Source organism: Papio anubis, chromosome 6 (assembly GCF_008728515.1).
Source record: "Papio anubis isolate 15944 chromosome 6, Panubis1.0, whole genome shotgun sequence".
Lineage (NCBI taxonomy): Eukaryota > Metazoa > Chordata > Mammalia > Primates > Cercopithecidae > Papio > Papio anubis.
In genome coordinates this window covers 66,023,249-66,043,584 of record NC_044981.1, presented here as the reverse complement: position 1 = coordinate 66,043,584, position 20,336 = coordinate 66,023,249, and the positions used below count along the sequence as shown (strand labels likewise).

General features: G+C 36.7%; 1 protein-coding gene across 11 annotated transcripts in view; it reads right to left on the bottom strand.

Annotated features, from left to right (window-relative positions):
• The window catches only part of SMAP1 (small ArfGAP 1), a 184,750-nt gene that overhangs the window by 81,209 nt on the left and 83,205 nt on the right, over positions 1–20,336 (bottom strand). For 9 of the 11 annotated variants that reach the window (XM_021937408.2, XM_021937412.2, XM_031667159.1 and 6 more), the window contains 2 exons: positions 17,485–17,570; positions 7,209–7,284 (listed from right to left, as the gene is read on the bottom strand). In XM_021937408.2, coding sequence (XP_021793100.2) covers positions 7,209–7,284; positions 17,485–17,570 — 162 coding nt within the window. Of the gene's footprint in view, positions 1–7,208; positions 7,292–17,484; positions 17,571–20,336 lie in introns of all 11 variants that reach the window. The other 2 variants (XM_031667165.1, XM_031667166.1) reach the window with 1 other exon arrangement.

Genomic DNA, 20,336 nt, shown 5'->3' with positions numbered 1-20,336 from the left:
GTTCTTTTACATTAATCTCAACTCACTAGCTGAAGAGACACAGAGACAGGATGGGGCAGGGGGAGAGAGAAAAACTGCTGGAGGAAAAGAGCAAATTATGTGGCAGTTCAGCCTCATCTACCTAAGTCCTCTTGTATCTCCTAAACTCACTTAAAATACTTAGTTTCCCACTGTGATTCACTACTGGTAAATGAGCAAGGGGAGGAAGACAGACAGGACAGATTTCTCTTTCTCTTTTTTGAAACAGGGTCTTAACTCTGTTGCCCAGGTTGTAGTACAGCGGTGTTATCACAGCTCACTGAAGCCTCAACCTCCTGGGCTCAAGCAATTCTCTCACCTCAGCCTCCCGAGTAATTGAAATTACAGGCACACTCCACCACGCCCAGCTAATTTATTATTATTTTTTGTAGAGACAGGGTCTTGCCATGTAACCCAAACTGGTCTCAAACTCCTGGACTCAAGCGATCCTCCCACTTCAACCTCCTAAAGTGCTGGGACGACAGACGTGAGCCACCATGCCTGGCCAACAGGACAAATTTCTGCAAAGTGTTTCAAATTCCCCTGTCACTCAATGAAATCAGGTAGAACAAGGGAGGTAGACTCATTCTCTATGACCATAGTAGGCAGAATTCTGACAGCCACTAAAATTCCCACCCATATAACACCAGCCCTGTGATTGTGGACAGGACTGTGGTAAATCAAATAATGAGCGGGCCATGTGTGGACTAAAGCAAATGTCAGATTCTGACTTAAAGCCTGCCACCAGATGCAGTTGTACAATGGAAGTACATCAACTCACTTGCCACTATAAAGCCTGCCACCAGATGCAGCTTAATTGTCACTTACTACTCAATGATAGGGTTTTGATATGAGTCTGCATGCAACTGATTTATTATGGTCTCTGTGCAGTCAAACCTCTCTCCCAATGTTGATCTGTGGTTCTAGCCATTCCCCAGCACTACCATCACTGCTTCAGCTCTACCTCGGATCATCAGGCAATACATTCTCACAAGGAGCACACGACCCGGATCCCTCACATGCACAGTTCTATTCAACATGCTCTATTCAACGCATTGAATAGAGCACTAGGGGAGAACAGTAGGATTCAGTAGGGAAGAGACAAGGAAGCTCAGAGGCAGAGAAACTCGAAATGGCAGCAACAAGAGGGAAGCAATGCAGTTAGCCAAGATTGGCCAGAAGCCAGGAAGGACTCCCCATCATGGTGGCAAGGTAAGCAAAAATCCCTAACAGTCCACATTCCCACCAGAGCCCCTACAATCTTAGCTACAGGAGACTCCTTCAGCCCTCACAGGCCCTGAACCTAGTATAAGGAGCTGCCTGGAGTCCACGCAACCACACTATCCCAGAGAGAACTCATGCTAGATCTCAGCCACCCACTGGGACCAAGCTGCTGCTGCACAGTGCCATTTTGACAGTACCGCCAACACTAGACTACATCCAGCCCTGAAGCCCATACTCCCAGCATCTTGACATCCCTGGGATCTCCCAATGCACTTGACATCTTCCTGGAAGGCCTCAGCATCAGAACACCAGCTAGACTCAGCAGTGTAGTCAAGTCCCTGGCACCTGAGTCCTGCAGAAGCCTACACCCTGGAGAAGAGGCAGTCTAGCACATCGGGGAGTCTGCTCCAGGATATAAGGAGCTGAAGCATGTGCTCTCCAGACATGAGAGCCACCTGCCTGGGACTGCCACCACAGACAGTGCCCCTGCCCCTTCTAGGAGCAGAGCCATTGTGTATCCACGTACACTACCTGGAACACCAATGCAAGTACCTGTACATGCTGCCCAGGGACAGCATGAGAACTGACTGGCCTGGTTGGCCACCATCCACACACGTTGCCTGTGCAGTGGACAGGACTGAGGAATGGCTTGCCCCTATCACTGTCAGTGCCCACACACCCAGCCCAGGGACCCAAGAAAGGGCCTGGTTAGAGGTACTCCATGGTCACCATATATATCTGGAAAGGCCTCCTAGATGCCTGAGAACAGGTAGACTCGGAGCTGCTGCCACCAACACCAGCATGGACTGCCCAGGGGCCTAACAACCGACGTACTCAGACTGTCACTGTTGTTGGCACCCTCCACCTGGGGACCCAAGAACCCTCCCACATAGCCACAGCCACCACCGCCCACATGACCCAACTAGGGGCTTGAGGATTAACTCATTTGGGTCCTATGACATCCACTGCACGTGCCCACACAATCTGCTCATTATCAGCTGGGATTTATCTCAAGCATGTATAAATGGTTTAACATATACAAATCAATAATGTGATATATTACATCAACAGAATGAAGGACAAAAACCTTATCATCTTTTCAATAGATACAGAAAACAGAATTTCATAAAATTCAACATCTCTTCATGATAAACATTCTCAACAAATTAGGCATAAAGGAACATACCTCAACATAATAAAGGTCATATATGACAAACCCACAACTAACATCATACTGAATGGGGAAAAGCTGAAAACTTCTAAGAACAGAAATAAGACAAGGATACCCACTTTCGCCACTCTTATTCAACATAATAACATAATATTCAAATTTGAGGGGGTAGATGTCCCATTTTACATTATGTGATTTTTATACATTCCATGCCTGTATTAAAACATCTCATGTCTCCCATAAATATATACACCTACTATACATCCACAAAAATTAAAAATTATTAAAAATAGATGAAAGACTTAGCTGGGTGTGATGGCTCATGCCTGTAATCCCAGCACTTTGGGAGCCCAAGGCAGGGGGATCACTCGAAGCCAGGAGTTCGAGACCAGCCTGGCCAACATGGCAAAACCCCATCTCTAACAAAAACACAAAATTATCCAGGCCTGGTGGCATGCACCTGTAAGGACAGCTATTTGGAAGACTGAAGCAGGAGAATCATTTGAACCCAGAGGCAGAGGTTGCAGGGAGCTGAGATCGCACCACTGCACTCTATCTAGCCTGGGCGACACAGCGAGACTCCATCTCAAAAAAAAAGAGAAAATTAATTATAAAGACTTAAATAGGAGACCCAAAACTACAAAATCAGAAAATATAGGAAACACTGGTCTAGGCAAAGATCTTATGAATAAAACTTCAAAAGCACAGGCAACAAAACCAAAAATAGAAAAATGGGACTACATCAAACTAAAAAGCTTCTGCATGGCAAAGGAGACAATTAACAGAGTGAAGAGACAATCTGTAAAATAAGAGAAAATATTAGCAAACTGCTTATCTGACAAGAAACTAACATCCATAATATACAAGGAACTCGAACAACAGCAAAAAAAAAAAAAAAAAAAAAAGTTAATAGGCAAAAGATCTGAATAGACATTTCTCAAAAGACACAAAAATGGCCAACAAGTATATTTAAAAAGGTCAAATCAATAATCATCAGAGAAATGCAAATCGAAACCAAAACAAGATATCTTACCACGGTTAGAATGGCTTATTATCAAAAAGATAGAGACTGGAGAGGATGCAGAGAAAACAAAACTCTTAGACACTGTTGGTGGGAATGTAAATTAGTACAACCACTGTGGACAATATGGAGGTTTCTCAAAAAATTAAAAACAGAATTACCATATAAGCCAGTAATCCCAGTACAGGGCATTTATCTATATGAAAGGAAAGTAGCATATCAAAGATACCTGAACCCCCATGTTTACTGCAGCTCTATTCACAATAGCCAAGACACGGAATTAACCTAAATTTCCATCAATAGATGAACAGATTTTTAAAGTTTTTGATATATATACACAATGGAATACTATTCAGCCATAAAAAGAATGAAATCCTATCATTCACAGCAAGATGGATAACCCTGGGGGCTATTATGCTAAGTGAAATAAGTCAGGCACGGAAGGATAAATGCCATGTGTTCTCATTCTTCTGTGTGAGCTAAGAAAAACGGAACTCGTGGAAGCAGAGGGAAGAACTGTGGACGTTAAAGGGTAAGGGAGAGCAAAGGATGGGGAGAAATTTTTAACAGATGTGACATTACAGCTAGATAGGAGGAGTACGATCTAGTGTTCTGTAGTATTGTAGGGTGAGTACGGCTAACGATAATTTAGTATATATTTGCAAAAAGTTAGAAGATACTGAATGTTCCCAATACGAAGAAATGATAAATGTCAGCAGGGCGCGGTGACTCACGCCTGTAATCCCAGCACTTAGAGAGATCGAGGTGGGCAGATCACGAGGTCAAGAGATCAAGACCATCCTGGCCAACATGGCAAAACCCCATCTCTACTAAAAATACAAAAATTAGCTGGGCGTGGTAGCACACCTGTAGTCCCAGCTACTCAGAAGGCTGAGGCAGAAGAATTGCTTGAACTCTCAAGGCGGAGGTTGCAGTCAGCGAAGATCGTGCCACTGCACTCCAGCCTGGCAACAGAGTGAGACTCTGTCTCAAAAAACAAAAAAAAAGAAGAAGAAGAAATGATAAATGTCTCTCTGTGGATACCCCTTAAGTACTCTAGTACTCCTGGAATACCTTAGGTATAAGGTACTTTTATTTTTTAAATCTGTTCCTATGTCCACTGTGATAAATGTCTCTAACAATCATGTCCTCTTTGTTTTGGTATCCTAGGAGATTGCGAGCATAATAAGTGATCCAAATTTATTTGGATGAGTGCTCAATCTATTACTGAAGATGAACAGAAATATGCAATTCTCAGTAATACATAAGATTAATTACTTGCTCACTGATCACCATGAAAGAGGAAAAAATACTTTAAATCTGCTACAATATAAATGTATTTATTATTACTTTGTTTATATTGGAATAGGTGGAATACATTTTCCCTTGCGTTTATTGTGACTTTTGTAAATCTTTCTGCATTTTCATTTCAATAGTACTATAAACTCAGAAGTATATACTGAGGTAAACAAACTTTTACCTTAAAATTTTTACTCTCAAGCCTACAAAAAAAAAAAATGGAAGAAACTGTTGAGTGAATACCTCTATAAACATCACTAATATTAGTCAAATACTAAATTATGCCATATTTGTTCTCTCTCTACAGACACAAACACACAAAGCTGCTAGGTTTCACCAAACCACTTGAAAGTGTTAGGTATCATGGCATTTAATCTCCAAGTGTTTTATTCTACCATATATCTTATAAAGGAAGGAATTCTTACAACTAAGCATACCATTATTACACCTCGAAGGGGGGGAAAAAACCCAACTCAGTAACAGCTACCATCCCAAAATAAAACTATCTTATACATTACTATGTAAAAATAATTTCCTAATTATTGCTAAAAAAAGAAACATATTACAAATATAATTTTAAAATTTATATTTTAAAAGTGTGTAATATAAAACAGTATGTTCTCTAAAATAAACTACAATGATTTCTTAATATTTCATATGAAAATGCATTATACTTTTAAGTTAGTCCTTTCCCCCCTCAATGCTTACAGTGGCCTTAATTTTATAGACATTATAAATATTCTCAATGCTGTTAATTTTTAATCAATCATTCAACAGATTTCCTCTCTTATATCCACTGTAAATGCAGCTCCAATGCTACACACAAGGATATCCTTGCTCTAAAATACACACTAATGATATTTAAAAACTTAGGTTTTTTTTTTTTGACACAGAGTCTCACTGTGTTGCCCAGACTGGAGTGCAGTAGCACAATCTTGGCTCACTGAAACCTCTGCCTCCTGGATGCAAGCAATTCTTCTGCCTCAGCCTCCCAAGGAGCTGGGATTACAGGCATGCACCACCGGGCCCGGCTAATTTTTGTATTTTTAGTAGAGACAGGGTTTCACCATGTTGGACAGGCTGATCTCAAATCCACCTGCCTCAGCCTCCCAAAGTGCTGGGATTACAGGCATGAGCCACCATGCCCAGTCAAAAAAAAAAAAAGAAATTTTTAATAAAAAGAGATAGGGTCTCACTATGTTGCCCAGCAGCCTGGTCTCGAACTCCTGGGTTCAAACGATCCTATCACCTTGGCCTCCCAAAGTGCTGGGATTATAGGCATGAGCTACCATATTGAGCTGACACTTAAAAACTTTTTAAACAAGATTTTTTTATGGCCAAAGATAGCATATTAAAATATCCTAACTTTCTTAGGATTTGACTGAATTTTTAATATATTGCTTCTCCATTTGGGCCAAATAGTAAACCAGTTTGTAGGAAAAATGAGACGAATCTATTTCCATTGTCTCTAAACTGCTTGACGGATGACTTCACCAAAAGATTAACTGGTTTACAGCTTATCAATCTGGGAATCAAGTCCAAAAACATGATTTCAACAATAAAGGCAATTAGCCTTAGACTATAATTAACTTGGATGAGAAAATTTTTTTAAAACTACAAAGAAACAGCTGATAAAACATAACAGTCCTGTGTCATTTAACAATTGGGATACATTCTGAGAAATCTATCATTACATGATAGCATCATCGTGCAAACATCATAGAGTGTGCTCATACAAACCTACATGGTACAACCCACTGCACACTTAGGTAATATGGTAACATCTATTACTCCTAGGTTACAAACTTGTACAGCATGTTACTATAGTGTAGTATACTGTAGGCGATTCTAACACAATGGTAAGTATCTGTGTATGTAGGTATATGTAAACATAGATAGAGTACAGTAAAAATAAGGAATTATAAACTTATACGACCAACGTTGTATACACACTCTGTCACTGACTGAAACGTTGTTATGGGTGCCTGATGGTATCTGATTACTACTGTAAAGACTCAACTATTAAAAGTATCAAAATGCTTGCGAATAACAAAAATGTAAATGCCATGTTTTAATATATTCCTGGGCTAGTGGTTTCATTTCTCAACAGATCAACCAAAGAAAGCCCTTAGAGGAAGATATATTTGCCTTTTTTCTTTTTCATACATTTCTAGAATCTAGGGAAAAAATTTTCTCTCCCACCATTTTCAATTAGTGGTTCTAGCTTGCAAATTTCAAAAATCAACTCAATTAAATGCCATGTAAGTGGTTATTAGATTTAGAATATGTTCCTTTCTAAATCAAGAGTTCTGTTCCGTAAGAGCTCAACATTATATAACCAAAAAAGTTCCAATATTCAAATGTAAATATATACAACTAGTATATTTTCACAATAAATAAATTAAGCTGTATTGCATGTTAAAAGTTTGAGATGTAGTCAACAAACAATTGATGAGACATGAAGGTTTTACTTACATTTGTAATAGCTATGGCATTTTTATCATAGTATTTCTTCTTTTCATATTTATCTCTGATGAAAAATTCCACTGCTCTGGAAACAGATAACTTAAGGAAAAGCATGAATTCAGTGATATGTACACTTCCCTTTATTCACTCCTCTCCACAAAGTTGGGACTCTAATTTTCGTACTCCTCAGTCTGTGCTCTCTTTCACATTATTTCTGCAACTACATTCTGTAAACTACTTTTCTTTCTCCCAAAGAAGTCTACCTCTTTCAGGAAATTTTCTCACTGAACAAAAATCATCCAAACTAATTCTAGAAAGAAAAGTAAATGACAATTCTTAATTCCTACATCACCACCACCACTATCACTTCATCACCAAACTTTAAATTTAATTCAGGTTCATTTGGGGTTTTTAGTATAAGTAAAGAAATTAACATCTATGCAAGTACCCACACTGAGTCAGACATTGTGTACTATATACACTGTACACATTCCGGGTCCTTTAATTCCTCCCACACCCCACTAATGTGCATATTATTAGTTCCATATCATAGATGAAGAATCAGCAACTTGGAAAGATTAAGCACTTGTGATTCCAAAATCTATGCTCTTTTCCACTATATATGCTGTGTCTGGGCACATCATATAGGATTCCATATGTATCAGAAGAACAGTGGCCAATTTTATCCTTGCAAAGTTGAGAAACGGGAAAGTCAAGATGCTAAAGCCAAGGTTAGTCTTCTTTAATTTCCTGAAGTTGTCTGGACTCATCTGACCTGTTAACAGAGTGAGTAATTTATACTGGGATTGAGTGTTTAGAGTCACGTGACATCGGTAACTTCTCTTACCACTTGTCATATTCCACTGAAATGGAAATTCTCACATCAGGGGTTCTTAACCTCTTTAGTGACATGAGCTCCTCTGGTACTCAGGTAAAGCCTGAGGACTCCTTTCCGATAATTCTTTTCAATGCATAAAACACACAGAATTACAGGGGAAAAAAAAAACTAATCACACTGAAATATAATGTCTCTGTGGATCCCCAAGTTAAGGGGATCATTCTATTCAAAGGAAAAGTTACCTGGGCAGTAATACAATACAGTTTCAGTCAATAACCATTAATAAAAAGTTTTAAAAAAGCCTTTTAAACTGACAGTTGAGGCAACAGATAATAGAAAGGGTTGACAGACCACACAACAGGTCCCAGAATAATGTTGTTTTGTTATGACACTGATGAGACAAAAAAATTATTTCTAGCCGAGCCACTGTTTGTGTAGACTTTGCGAATTTTCCCCTATCTATTTGGGTTTTCTATGGGTACTCAAGTTTCATCTCATATCCCCAAGATATGCACATCAGGTTATTTCACATGTCTAAATGGCCCAGTATGAGTGAGTGTGGGGTGTATGTAAGTGTACCCTGCAATAGAATGGTGTCCTGTCCAAGATTGGTTCCCACCTTGTAACCTGATCAGCTGGGAGAGGCTCCAGCCACCAGCAACCCTAACCTGGAGTAAGCAGGCTGAAAAATGAATGAATAAATATATACAAAATTATTGCAAAAAAAAAAATGTGTCAAGTATACAATCATACAAATGCACAATAAATAAATGATGTAGTAAGAAAGTGCTCAGCAAGTCCATCATATTTGTTATTGTTTTTCAACTTCATGATGGTAGGAGGTGCTCATTACAATTTTTGCTTTACAAACATTTATTCCTTGATTTGACCCACCCCCACTATGACTATCACTCACTGATTCACTAAAAATTGGGTAAATAATTATCTCACTTGTTTTTATTAATCTTCCTTAAAGGTATGTATACAACTCACCTTTATTTCAAACTTTGGTATTAGACATGTTACAGGTCTTTATTTAGAAATGTGATATATTTGTGACCAGAAATATGCCATAGGAACTTAACTCTTGTTTATATTAACTAGCCTAGGGTGAAACTGGTTTCATTACATGTCATTTTGCTTAAAGTTGTGGTTTCTAAGAATCTATCAAAGACATTAAGTGAGGCTCTATATGGTGGTTATGAAAAGAATTGGGGCATTATGAAAGCACTCACAGCGGGCCGGGGACGCAAGTTGGGCAGAAAATCTAAACATTCCATTTATTAAGAGGAATAATTGGATGTTGTTTATAAAGACAAGTTTTCTGGCTGGGCACAATGGCTCTTGCCTGTAATGCCAGCACTTTTGGGAGGCCCAGGTGGGCTGATCGCTTGAGCTGAGGAGTTCAAGACCAGCCCAGGAACATGGCAAAATTCCATCTCTACAAAAAAAATACAAAAATCAGCTTGGTGTGGTGGTTGTATGCCTGTAGTCCCAACTCAGGAGGCTAAGGTGGAAGGATCATCTGAGCCTGGAAAGTCAGGGCTGCAGTGAACCATGATCACACCACTGCACTCCAGCCTGGGCAATGGAGTGAGACCCTGTCTCAAAATCAAAAACAAAAACAAAAACACTTGGAAGTAAAACTACTCCTTTATCCATGGGCTGCAGAACAGATGTTGTACTGAACAGGCATGAAACGACATGTTTGTATATCTCCATTGGAGCTCTTGGGTTACTAGGAGCATTGTCAATGAGCAGTAACATTTTGAAAAAAAAAAAAAAATCTTTCTTTCTGAGCAGCAGGTCTCAACAGTGGGCTTAATGTATTCAGTAAACCATGCCGTAAACAGATGTGCTTTCACCCAGGCTTTGTTGTTGCATTTAGAGAGCACAGGCAGAATAGATGCAGCTTAATTCTTAAGGGCCTTAGGATTTTCAAAATGGTAAATATAACATTAGCTTCAACTTAAAGTCACCAGCTGCATTTTCCTAACAAGAAAGCTTCCTGTCTTGAAGCTTTGAAGCCAGGCATTGACTTCACTTCTCCAGTATGGATGGCATCTTCTTCCAACAGAAGGCTGTTTAGTCTCCATTGAAAATGTGTTGTTTGGTGTAGTCACCTTCATCAATTATCTTAGTTACATCTTCTGGATAACTTGCTCTTTCATCTTGATTTTTATGTTCTGCAGATGGCTTTTCTTAAACTTCATAAACCAGTGCAAACAGTGGCTCATATCTGTAATTCCAGCACTTTGAGAGGGTAAGGCAGGAGGATTACTTAAGCCTGGGAGTTCAAGAACAGCCTGGGCAATATAGCAAGCCCCATCTTTATGAAAAAAAAAAAAAAATTAGCTGGACATGGTGGTGTGCATGTGTAGTTCTAGCTACTCAGGAGGCTGAGGCAGGACGATTGCTTGAGCCCAGGAGACAGAGGCTGCAGTGAGTTGACTGCCCCAGTGCATTCCAGCCTGGGTGACACAGTGAGAACCTGTCAAAAAAACAGAGAAAACAAAAACACACAAAAAAACTCATGACTCAACCTATGCTAGCTTCAAACTTTTCATCTGAGGCTTCCTCATCGCTCTCAGCCTTCACAGAATTGAAGAGAGTTAAAGCTTTGTTAAGGATTAGACTTTGGCTTAAGGAAATGTGGCTGGTTTGAACTTCTATCCAAACAACTCCAACTTTCTCCACATCAACAAAAAGGCTGTTTTGTTTTTTTATTATTCATGTGTATACTAGAGTAGCACTTTTTAATTTCCTTCAAGAATTTTTCCTCTGCATTCACAACTTGGCTATTTGGTGCAATAGGCCTAGCTTTCCGCCTATTTTGGCTTTCCACATGCCTTCCTCACTAGCTTAATCATTTCTATTACAGCTTTTTGATTTAAAATGAGCAAGGTGAGACTCTTTCTTTTACTAGAACACTTGGAGGTTACTGTAGGTGTTAATGTTGCATCTCACAGAATAGGGAGTGCAGAGGAAAAGAAGAAAGGGAACAGCTGATCGGTGTAGTCAGAATGCAAACTTTTATAAATTAATGAAAACCATGCATTTATGTTACAATTCTGTTATAACATTTGCCACCTTACAGTGGTGCAGTTCACAGTGCCCTGAAACAATTACAACAGTAACATCAAAGATCACTGATGACAAATCACCATAAAGATATACTAATTATAAAAAAGTTTGAGATACTGTAAGAATTACCAAAACGTGACATGGAGACCTGAAGTAAACATGTGTTGTTGAAAAATATGGCTCCCACAGACTTGCTTTGCACATGGTTGCCCCAAACATTCAATTTGTAAAAGAAAAGAAACAAAAAAAAAAAGGTAGTATCTGTATAGTGCGAATAAAGCAACGTGTGATAAAACAAGGTATTCCTATGTAGAATACTACGATGGTTTTACAAATACCAAGTTTGTGAAAGTTAAGTATGTTAAGTATACAATCTTCTGGAGTTGAGTACAATACTAACATCTGGTAAAATTGTATGTTGCTGTGAATTTTCCAAAATAACAGATATCTGTGAAATCTTAATTGATATTTAATGTATTTTATATAAATAATTCAAATGCAGTTGAGAGTCTCATTTCTGTTTACAATAAGAAATCCTTTCAGAAATTATCTCTAAGAAGTATATATCTTAAAAAAATTATAAGAAGCCAAAGTTGGTATGTTTGGTACATAGTGTTTTTTAAAGATACAAAAATAAAGCATTAGGGTAGAAGAATTTACTGGAATCTTCCTACTTATTAACATAAGATCACTTTTTATACTTTTTAAAAGGCAATCCAAGTACACTACAAAGTGAATTTCTAAATTCCATGGGAGTCACCCAAGGAAGAAATCTAGTTTGGAAAACATGCCGTATCTTTGGTTGTGCTCAGTTCCTACATGCTTCCTAGAGCAAGAATGTCTCACACCATCCTTATGTATTTTTGTACAAGGTCCCAAATGCAAGCCAATTCTGTACTATTAGTTCACCTAGAGAAACAGTTATTTATCCCACAGGTTAGCAAACTTTTCCTTGAAGGCCCGGAAAGTAAATGTTTTAGGCTTTGTGGGACAGTTGGTCTATGTTTCAATTACTCAACTGTCCCTTTATAGCTCTCCAAAGTGATCACAGAACATTCATAAATGAATGTACATGGCTGGGTTCTAATAAAACCTTATTTACAAAAACAGGCAGCTAGCTCACAGGCCTGTAGTTACTGATTCCTGAATTCTATTCAATGCTAGAGAGCAAAGAACAGCCAAATGGATTAATAGGGAGACATGTGTCTGTAAACTGTCATCATAAACAATCTAAGGATTTCTGAAGGAAATTTTTACCATAGTTTTGCATTATATGTTGACATTCCCAAAGAAGATAGTCTCCAATGTACAGCCTCATTTCCAGTACAAGCAGGCACTTATTATTTCCCCAGCAGTGATTGTGACCTTCAAGTTAGCTAATCTATTGAACCTGTACCTAGATATGTAAAAAGACAGTAATACTCACCTCACAAGGTTGTCAAGAGTTTGAAGATTAAGACATACATAAAACATTTAGTATAGTATCTAAGAGTAAGAATTTAATATATGAATTTAGTTTTATTTTTACATACTTTGGTGCCTCAGTTTCATCATTTTTAAAATGGGGATAATACCAGTATCATCTCATAGGATTATTATAAGAATTAAATAAGCCAATAATATCTAAACAACTAAAATAGTGGATGGTACATAGTGTTATTTAAGTTTTAGCTCTTATTATGAACAAAGGTATTCTGATAGGCAAATCACTTAAAAGATAAGGTCCATGGTAGCAAGAGGAAATAGAATTACTGTATTGAGGGCTTAGATGGCTTGCATACCATTAAGTTTAAACAGATGAGTAAATGAGAAACAACAACAAAAGAACCAATGAATTTGGAGATCAGGAACTATTTATCTTCATTTTACAGTCTCCAGAAGTCATTTGAGATATAAGGACTTAATTATACTGACGTAGATCGATAATACAACTCAAAAATTCAGAAACAGAACAATAATATTTTCAGGGAGTCAGGTAAGAAATACACTATTACAATAACGGTTCAAGTTTTAATTTGGGACTTACTAAATAATATCAAATTATCCCAGAATCTTCCCCAAGTCTACAGTTATAAAGCACTCAGTACAGCACCCCTAATTCTCCCTGTCCCCAAAACTAACAATTGGTACTATACAAGCCCAGAAAAATTCCAACATTATTACATGTTTTGTCTTTTAACATGTATTTATATATTTTAAGATTTTTTCTTTAAAAATATACCATTTGAAAGACAATTAAATTAATATCTACTCCCAAAGAACAAAATCTTCCAGTTTCAGACACACAGCACTGACAGCAGTAAAACTTTGAAAAGCTCAAAGGAGAACTGCTGATTAGCTTTGGTGCACAATAGATCTCATGGAACAGAAGTAATTAAAGTTTTTTAGATAAGACAAAATATCCTAATAATAAAAAGCTTAATGTAAAGCTTTATCATTTGTCATGCACTAGGACATGAAGCCTATAATTAACCACATCCCACATGAGAAATTACACTTTCACAGCAGCTTTTGCATAACTTTTGTAAATTGCAAAGCTTTTTAAAAAGTGACAAATCTTGTTAAGAATGCAATGAGGTCCCATATTATATGAGTTTAACTCAGTTTGGTTATACTTGCTCTAGGGATGAGACAACTATATTTATATCTATAAAAGTACAGAGATGTTAGGCTTTTCAAAGAGCAATGAGCTTTAGAAAGACAGATAGATGAAAGGAAAGACTGGAGGGAGGAACAGAGAAAGGCAAGCTGGTTTTCTTACCAGCCTCCCCCCACAAAACCTCTAAATTACAGTGTTTCAGAATTAAAACAATAAAAAGTGTTGTGTTATATTAACCAAGGTAATTTTTTTAAAGGCTACAGATTACATTAGATATGGGAACTAGTCTCACAGTCCAAGAATTGTCATCTTATACTCTTAACATAAGTAATCATCTAGCTGAAACATGTTAGACAAAGACCCTCCTTAAACAAGTCTGACAACCATATGAACAATAAAGATCAACACCTCACATAAATATGACCATAATTTGTAAAAAGGAGTAACATCTAGTGTGAAAAATTAAATAAGAATGCTTGAGGTAACAACAGCAAATACAGTTAATCCAAAAGCCTAACATAAATCATACCAGGTAATGAAAAGTTGAAATCTTCACCTAGATCTTACAAGCTAGCTGCAAAGAGTGCCAAATTATAATAACCCTATCTATTTTCAAAGGTAATCAAGACTTAAATGTGGCAGCACTGATTTTACTCAGACTACCATCATTAAATAATACTTAAGTGACCCGACACAGGAGGGAAAGTCTGGAGGCTTTAGCAAGTTTCTTCATAGCTCTTTGAGCATCTCATCCTTCCCACCCCACTCCTGACAAAGGAAATATTACACTCTATGTCACCGAGTTATTTTGAGAAATAAATAAAAAAAAAATGTACATAAAATGCCATCGTCAGGGCTTGGCATAGGGCAAACAAACCCTTATTAAGCAGCAAAGTTATTGCAGCTGTTGTTTCCAGTATTCTATCTTCACTGTGTCGAAGGTCAAGGAGTTACCAATACTAGACACTAATCAATTCACTATAAAAATCTCATCTTTAGATAAGGACCAAATATTTTAAAATACATCAGCCAAGATAAAAGAACCAACAAGGCAATATCTCATCAGCACTTTATCTCTCTAAGGTGCATCATAAAATTGGTGGTAATGAAGAAATAGCATTCCTACTAATCTGCACAAAATGGTGCATAGAATAGTTCAATAAGTGAGGATACCAATAAGATATATACTGTCCTTCCCTCAATATACTTCGTGATAATCTGAAAACAATATGGAATCAGTGTAATAAATTAAATAACTTGGAAGCTACTCTCATCCATAGGTAACACATAAAGGATGAAATCAAAATTTTCAAAAATCTCCAGTAATTTACCCTGTTATATCAAGGGACACCTAAAAAATCCAACCCAATCCAACCTCCCCACGCTGCCATGACACAAACTTTCAAAAAAGGAAGATTCTTCAATTTGAGGGGTCATATATATCAACTTGGGCTTGTGAGTGGGGGGCAAAAAAAGGAGGGACAAATTAATGTAACCAGCAAGCAGCTAGTAACAACCACCTACAGTGCTGATTTGTATGCTGGGCTGTTTTTCCTTCTACCATGCTTTATTCTTCAGGATTCAGCCGTAGGCTTTCATTTTTCAGAGAAGGAAAAGAATTCTCAAGATTCTCAATAAAATCTGCAAAATAAAGGACTGCTGCCCTAAGTAAACATAGCCTGACCAGCACTTCATATCATTACCCACATGCTAAGTGATTCCTCAATCTGAATGTACTGCTCTCTTCTAGGGTCCAGACTCATGTTTCCAGCCACTGAATGGGGTAACTTCATATATATGTGTAACAGAAGCATCAATCTGCCCAAAGCAAGAAAGCATGGCTCATTATCTTTCATTTCTAACTCTTAATCCTCCTGCTGGTAACGAATTCCTTCTCTCAGTGAATAAGTTTTATGGTCAACCAAGTTAGAAATTTCAGGGTTACTTTAGTGACTCCCTCAGAACCAAAGCCAATCTTAACTTAGCTTTCCCAACTTCTTTCCAATCTTTCCAATTTAATCCTGCCCATTCCCAATGCCACTATCTAACTTAGATCGTCACTGCTCATTTTGGGGCTATACAAGTATTTCACATGGTCTCTCTGCTTCTAGGCTCTCCTCCCACCTCCAACTATTCTTCCTTATGGTGGAAGTTAATGCTTCAAAACCCTTCATGTGTTTTTAAACACTTGGGCCAATGAAATGAGGTCTAAACTACTCTACATCATACTGAAAACCCTTCGCAATTTGGACTAAAATACCTTCCAAGTTTCTTCTGCCCTAAAAGGTCATGTTCTCTCATCTCTCCATACTTTTACTCACACAATTTTTTTATACCTGAAATCAACCTTCTACCATTAACCCTGCAAACTTTCTATAACAAAAACAGCCTTGGATATCAGATTGCTAAATTTGTGAGAAAGGAGTGGGGTGAGCAGAAACAGAAAAGGCCAAATACAAATTACTAACTTCTCAATTATAATTTAAAAGGTTTCTGTCCAAATGTGGAAATAAATATATAATGACCTACATCACCGTGTGAGAAAAGATATTTCTTCCACTGGCCACAAAATTGTTTTACTATACAAATAGGTACAATATAATTGATCTTTAATAAACTACATTTTATTGTCAAAGTCACAAATGTTACCTTCAAACGGAATCCAAGCACCTACAATTAATCAGATAATCTTATTTATAAAGCAACACCATTTTGATGAGCTGCTTTTTCAAACTATGAGTTATAAAAATCCTACAGAATTATGATTTTATATTTAACAAACATAAAAAACATTAAAATGTTTTCATGGGAAACTATTCTATCCACTCATAAAGGCAGATTATGTGGGAAACTATTCTATCCACTCATAAAGGTGGATTCATAAAGCAAACATAGTTGCACAACCTACAACAGAGTGTCAGTAGTGTAAATTACTCAGAATTTATACTATGTAGTTTGTCTTCTAAATGCCACAAGGCCTCACACAAATATAACTCCTATATAAAGGTAATCAAAGATTATATGGAAATGATTTCTAAAATACTCAGGATAGTTACAAATCAAGTCTCTAATAACAGTCTAAAATAATAAACAACATATACTTTCTAATCGAGAGATGGAGAACAGTCAAGAAGAATCAGTCTTAACATTTTACACTTAGTAACAGAGATGCCCCTCAACTTACAATGGGTTAGGCTCCAGTAAACCCATCCTAAGCTGAATGTATTTTAAGTCAAAAATGCATTTAATACACCTGACCTACCAAACATAGCCAATCCTAGCCTACATTACATGTGCTCAGAACACTAACATTAGCCTACGGTTGAGCAAAATCATCTAACACAAAGCATATTTTTAATAAAGTATTGAATATCTCATGTAATTTATTGAATACTGTACTGAATGTGAAAACAGAATGGTTACACTAGTGCTCAAAGTACAGTTTCTACCAAACGTATACTGCTTTCTCACCATCATGAAGTGGAAAAATTGTAAGTTAAATCATCATTGTGATTCAGGGGTCTCTAATTACTTCTAAATACCATATGTATCATATATTTTTATGTAATTATGTAATCTGTGTACCAAATTCCTACTAAAAACCTACTATATACAAAGCACAGCTCACAGCAAGTCAATATCTACCTTTAATGAACAATAGTGTGATAAAGTTCACATCTTCCTAAATACTAACGGATAAAATGTGAACTGTAAAAATGAGTTGATGTTTTTTAAACTCAAAACAAGTAAGTTTTAAAGGATACTGATCTGTCTGTGGTCTCCGAAAGTTCTCTGGAAGATTGGCTTCATAGAGTAGTCTTGCTTTAGTATTTCCCATATCTTGCATGCACTATAATAAAAAAAAGTATTTTCATTACTCACATGAACATTAAAAAGTGATTCCTGCACATACATACACATATACACATATACACAAATACCAAATAATTTATTATTTCCAATATATATTCTCCTTAGAAATACACTTTAAATCACAACTATGAAATTAATCACTCAAGTTAAAATAGAAGCATATTTTTAATCCTTCACATTTACCAACATATGTTGATCCATAGTCCATAATCTTCTAAATGTCTTTTTTTTGTGAAAACAGTACACTTACTACTTCCTAAAAGTGAATTCCCTGGTAGTTTGCAGGCAGTATTGCCATTTTTTTTTTAGTGCAGCACTTGAACAATGCTCACATTTCCAGGGCTGACAAGTTTTCTTTGTTTTGGGCTTTGAAATACCCTGGGATTCTACTTATTTACAATCAAGATCACAATGAAGTCCAGATAAAAGAGAAACAGTGCTGACCTAGAACTCTGCAGAAATGTATTAATTTCTTTTGAGTTATTAATAATAATCCCTTTGAGGAGTTTCCCTACAAAACCCCACTAATAAATTGTGCCTAATGCCCAAACTTTACATATAAGTTCAGTTCATAGAACCTCCTCCCTAAAAATCTGTGAATTCCAATGGTAAGAACCATTACTCAGTAAGCACAAAACAATTTGATAATCACTTAAACCAGTTTAATTAAGTTTCAGTGTCATCTATGAGGAATGACTAACCAAACAGTACTTCCTTGAGATTCTTTTTAGAAACTAAGTATAAGATTTACGAACATTATAATATTATATTACATCATTTACATAGAACTTGAGTTCCTTAAAATGTTTTAACTGATAGAGAGATCAGTTTTAATTTCTTTTTCTTTCTGATTTCCCAGACACACACCCCTATGTCCTTGAGATGACAATCCAGATTTAACAGGTTACCTGACATCTGCCTTGAGTTGCATCCCTCAAGTGTACACAGAACTATCTTTCTTCAAACAAAAAATATAGCGACTCTTCTCCCAAGAGTTTTAAAGTGCACTAAATTCCAATATACAATCACCTCTAGGTTATCTATTCTTCCTCACCTCAATGTAAGTATTCTCTCAGAGTAAACTACATTTCTAAGTCTTTCCTCTAGAGATAATGAGAAAGGGAAGTAATGGAGAGGGGAGAAAAATAGATAAAAAAGTGGGCAGGCTTTATCATTAAGCTCTAAGATGACATAGAAGGCAGAATAAACATAAGCTTCAAAATTGTCTAAAATAAAAAAATTAAAAAGGTAAACAGTATAAAGTCAGAGGGTTCTATGACATCACAGTGGTACCAGCATGAAGTTAGCATAAAAAGAGTTAATATGTAATTCTGTGTGTGGAGAGAGGAGCTGAGAAAATATCAGTATAGCTCACCCTTCCTGAAAATCGAAAAAAAATGTTTTCCATCTCAAGCACTCAAAAGATGTTGCATCTTTGTGCTGTGATGGGAATTTGTAAACAGAAGATGATCAAGTTATATAATCATAAAAACATTAAACATTTGGAAAGAACTAGACCAAGTAAAAATGTCTCTTAGTCTGCAATGAAGCGAAAAGTAATTCAGATACAGTTCACTGAGACTGCAAAAGTAAGAAAATTTGAAAAGTTTCTATCAAGCAAGCAAGAATATACAGAAATTTTAACAGAAAAGTTAATAAGATTAAAAATACTATACTATATCTCATCAATCCTCATTTACATTTTTTCACATTTTAACATCTTTGAATTAGGAATGCATCTCACAATTGATGGTGTCTAATAATTGGTATTTTTTTCTTATTAGTCCATAAAGCAGATGTGCTTCTTACAATCAGCAGTATCTTATATTCAACGACTATGACTGTACACATTTATTTAATGTAGCTCATTAATATCTTAGGGGGAAAATAAAAAATAATTAGGAACAAGGCAGACATGTACATTACACCAAACTATTAAACATTGTTCTAGTGATGTTATCCCAAATAGATAGTAACACTAAAATCTGAAAGGTAGAGGTGATGTGAAATAATGAGTCATTTCTATAGGAGATCGCTGCCAAAAAGTGACTGGGTAAAGGTGCATGTATGGGTTTGTTAGTTGGGATTTGGGGAAACAAGAATTCAATGACATCACAGATGTACAGAGATCATTTGGTGACTATAAAAAAATACATTGGTAAGCTTAGTTTCTAGGTTTCCAAAAAGTAGATTAGAAAAGGGTGGAAGGTAGGGGAGCAGTGGAAGAACCAGTGAAAATGAAAGGTTGGGCAATTTGGAAATGAGAGGGCAGGGGAATAAAACAACAGGAGCTAATGTTTTTGGGAGGTGATAAAGAATATGGTGCAAACTAGCTGTCCTCAAGGACTCAAGGCCCTGAAGAGTAAACTCTGCCCAGTAACTAGCAGAAAAAAAAATAATTAAAATAGCATAATAGCTACAGTGACAAGCATTAGCCTCAACACTTTACCTATATTTGCAATTTTAAATTTCAAAACAACCATGAGATAGGCATTATTATCCTAATTTTACAAGAAAAGAAACAGAATCTGTAAAGACGTTAAGTAACAGGCCTAAGAGTCTATCAGTCTCCATAATTCAACTCGCAATAGAACCAACATCACCCATTAATGATTTTTATATTTCAGGCTTCATCCAGTGGAACTGGGACTATGTGCTGCAGGGTTTACTAACAGCAGGCTCTTTGTTTTAGAGGTCTGGTTTTCATTTTACAGAGAGGAAACTGAGGCACAAAAAGGTTGTA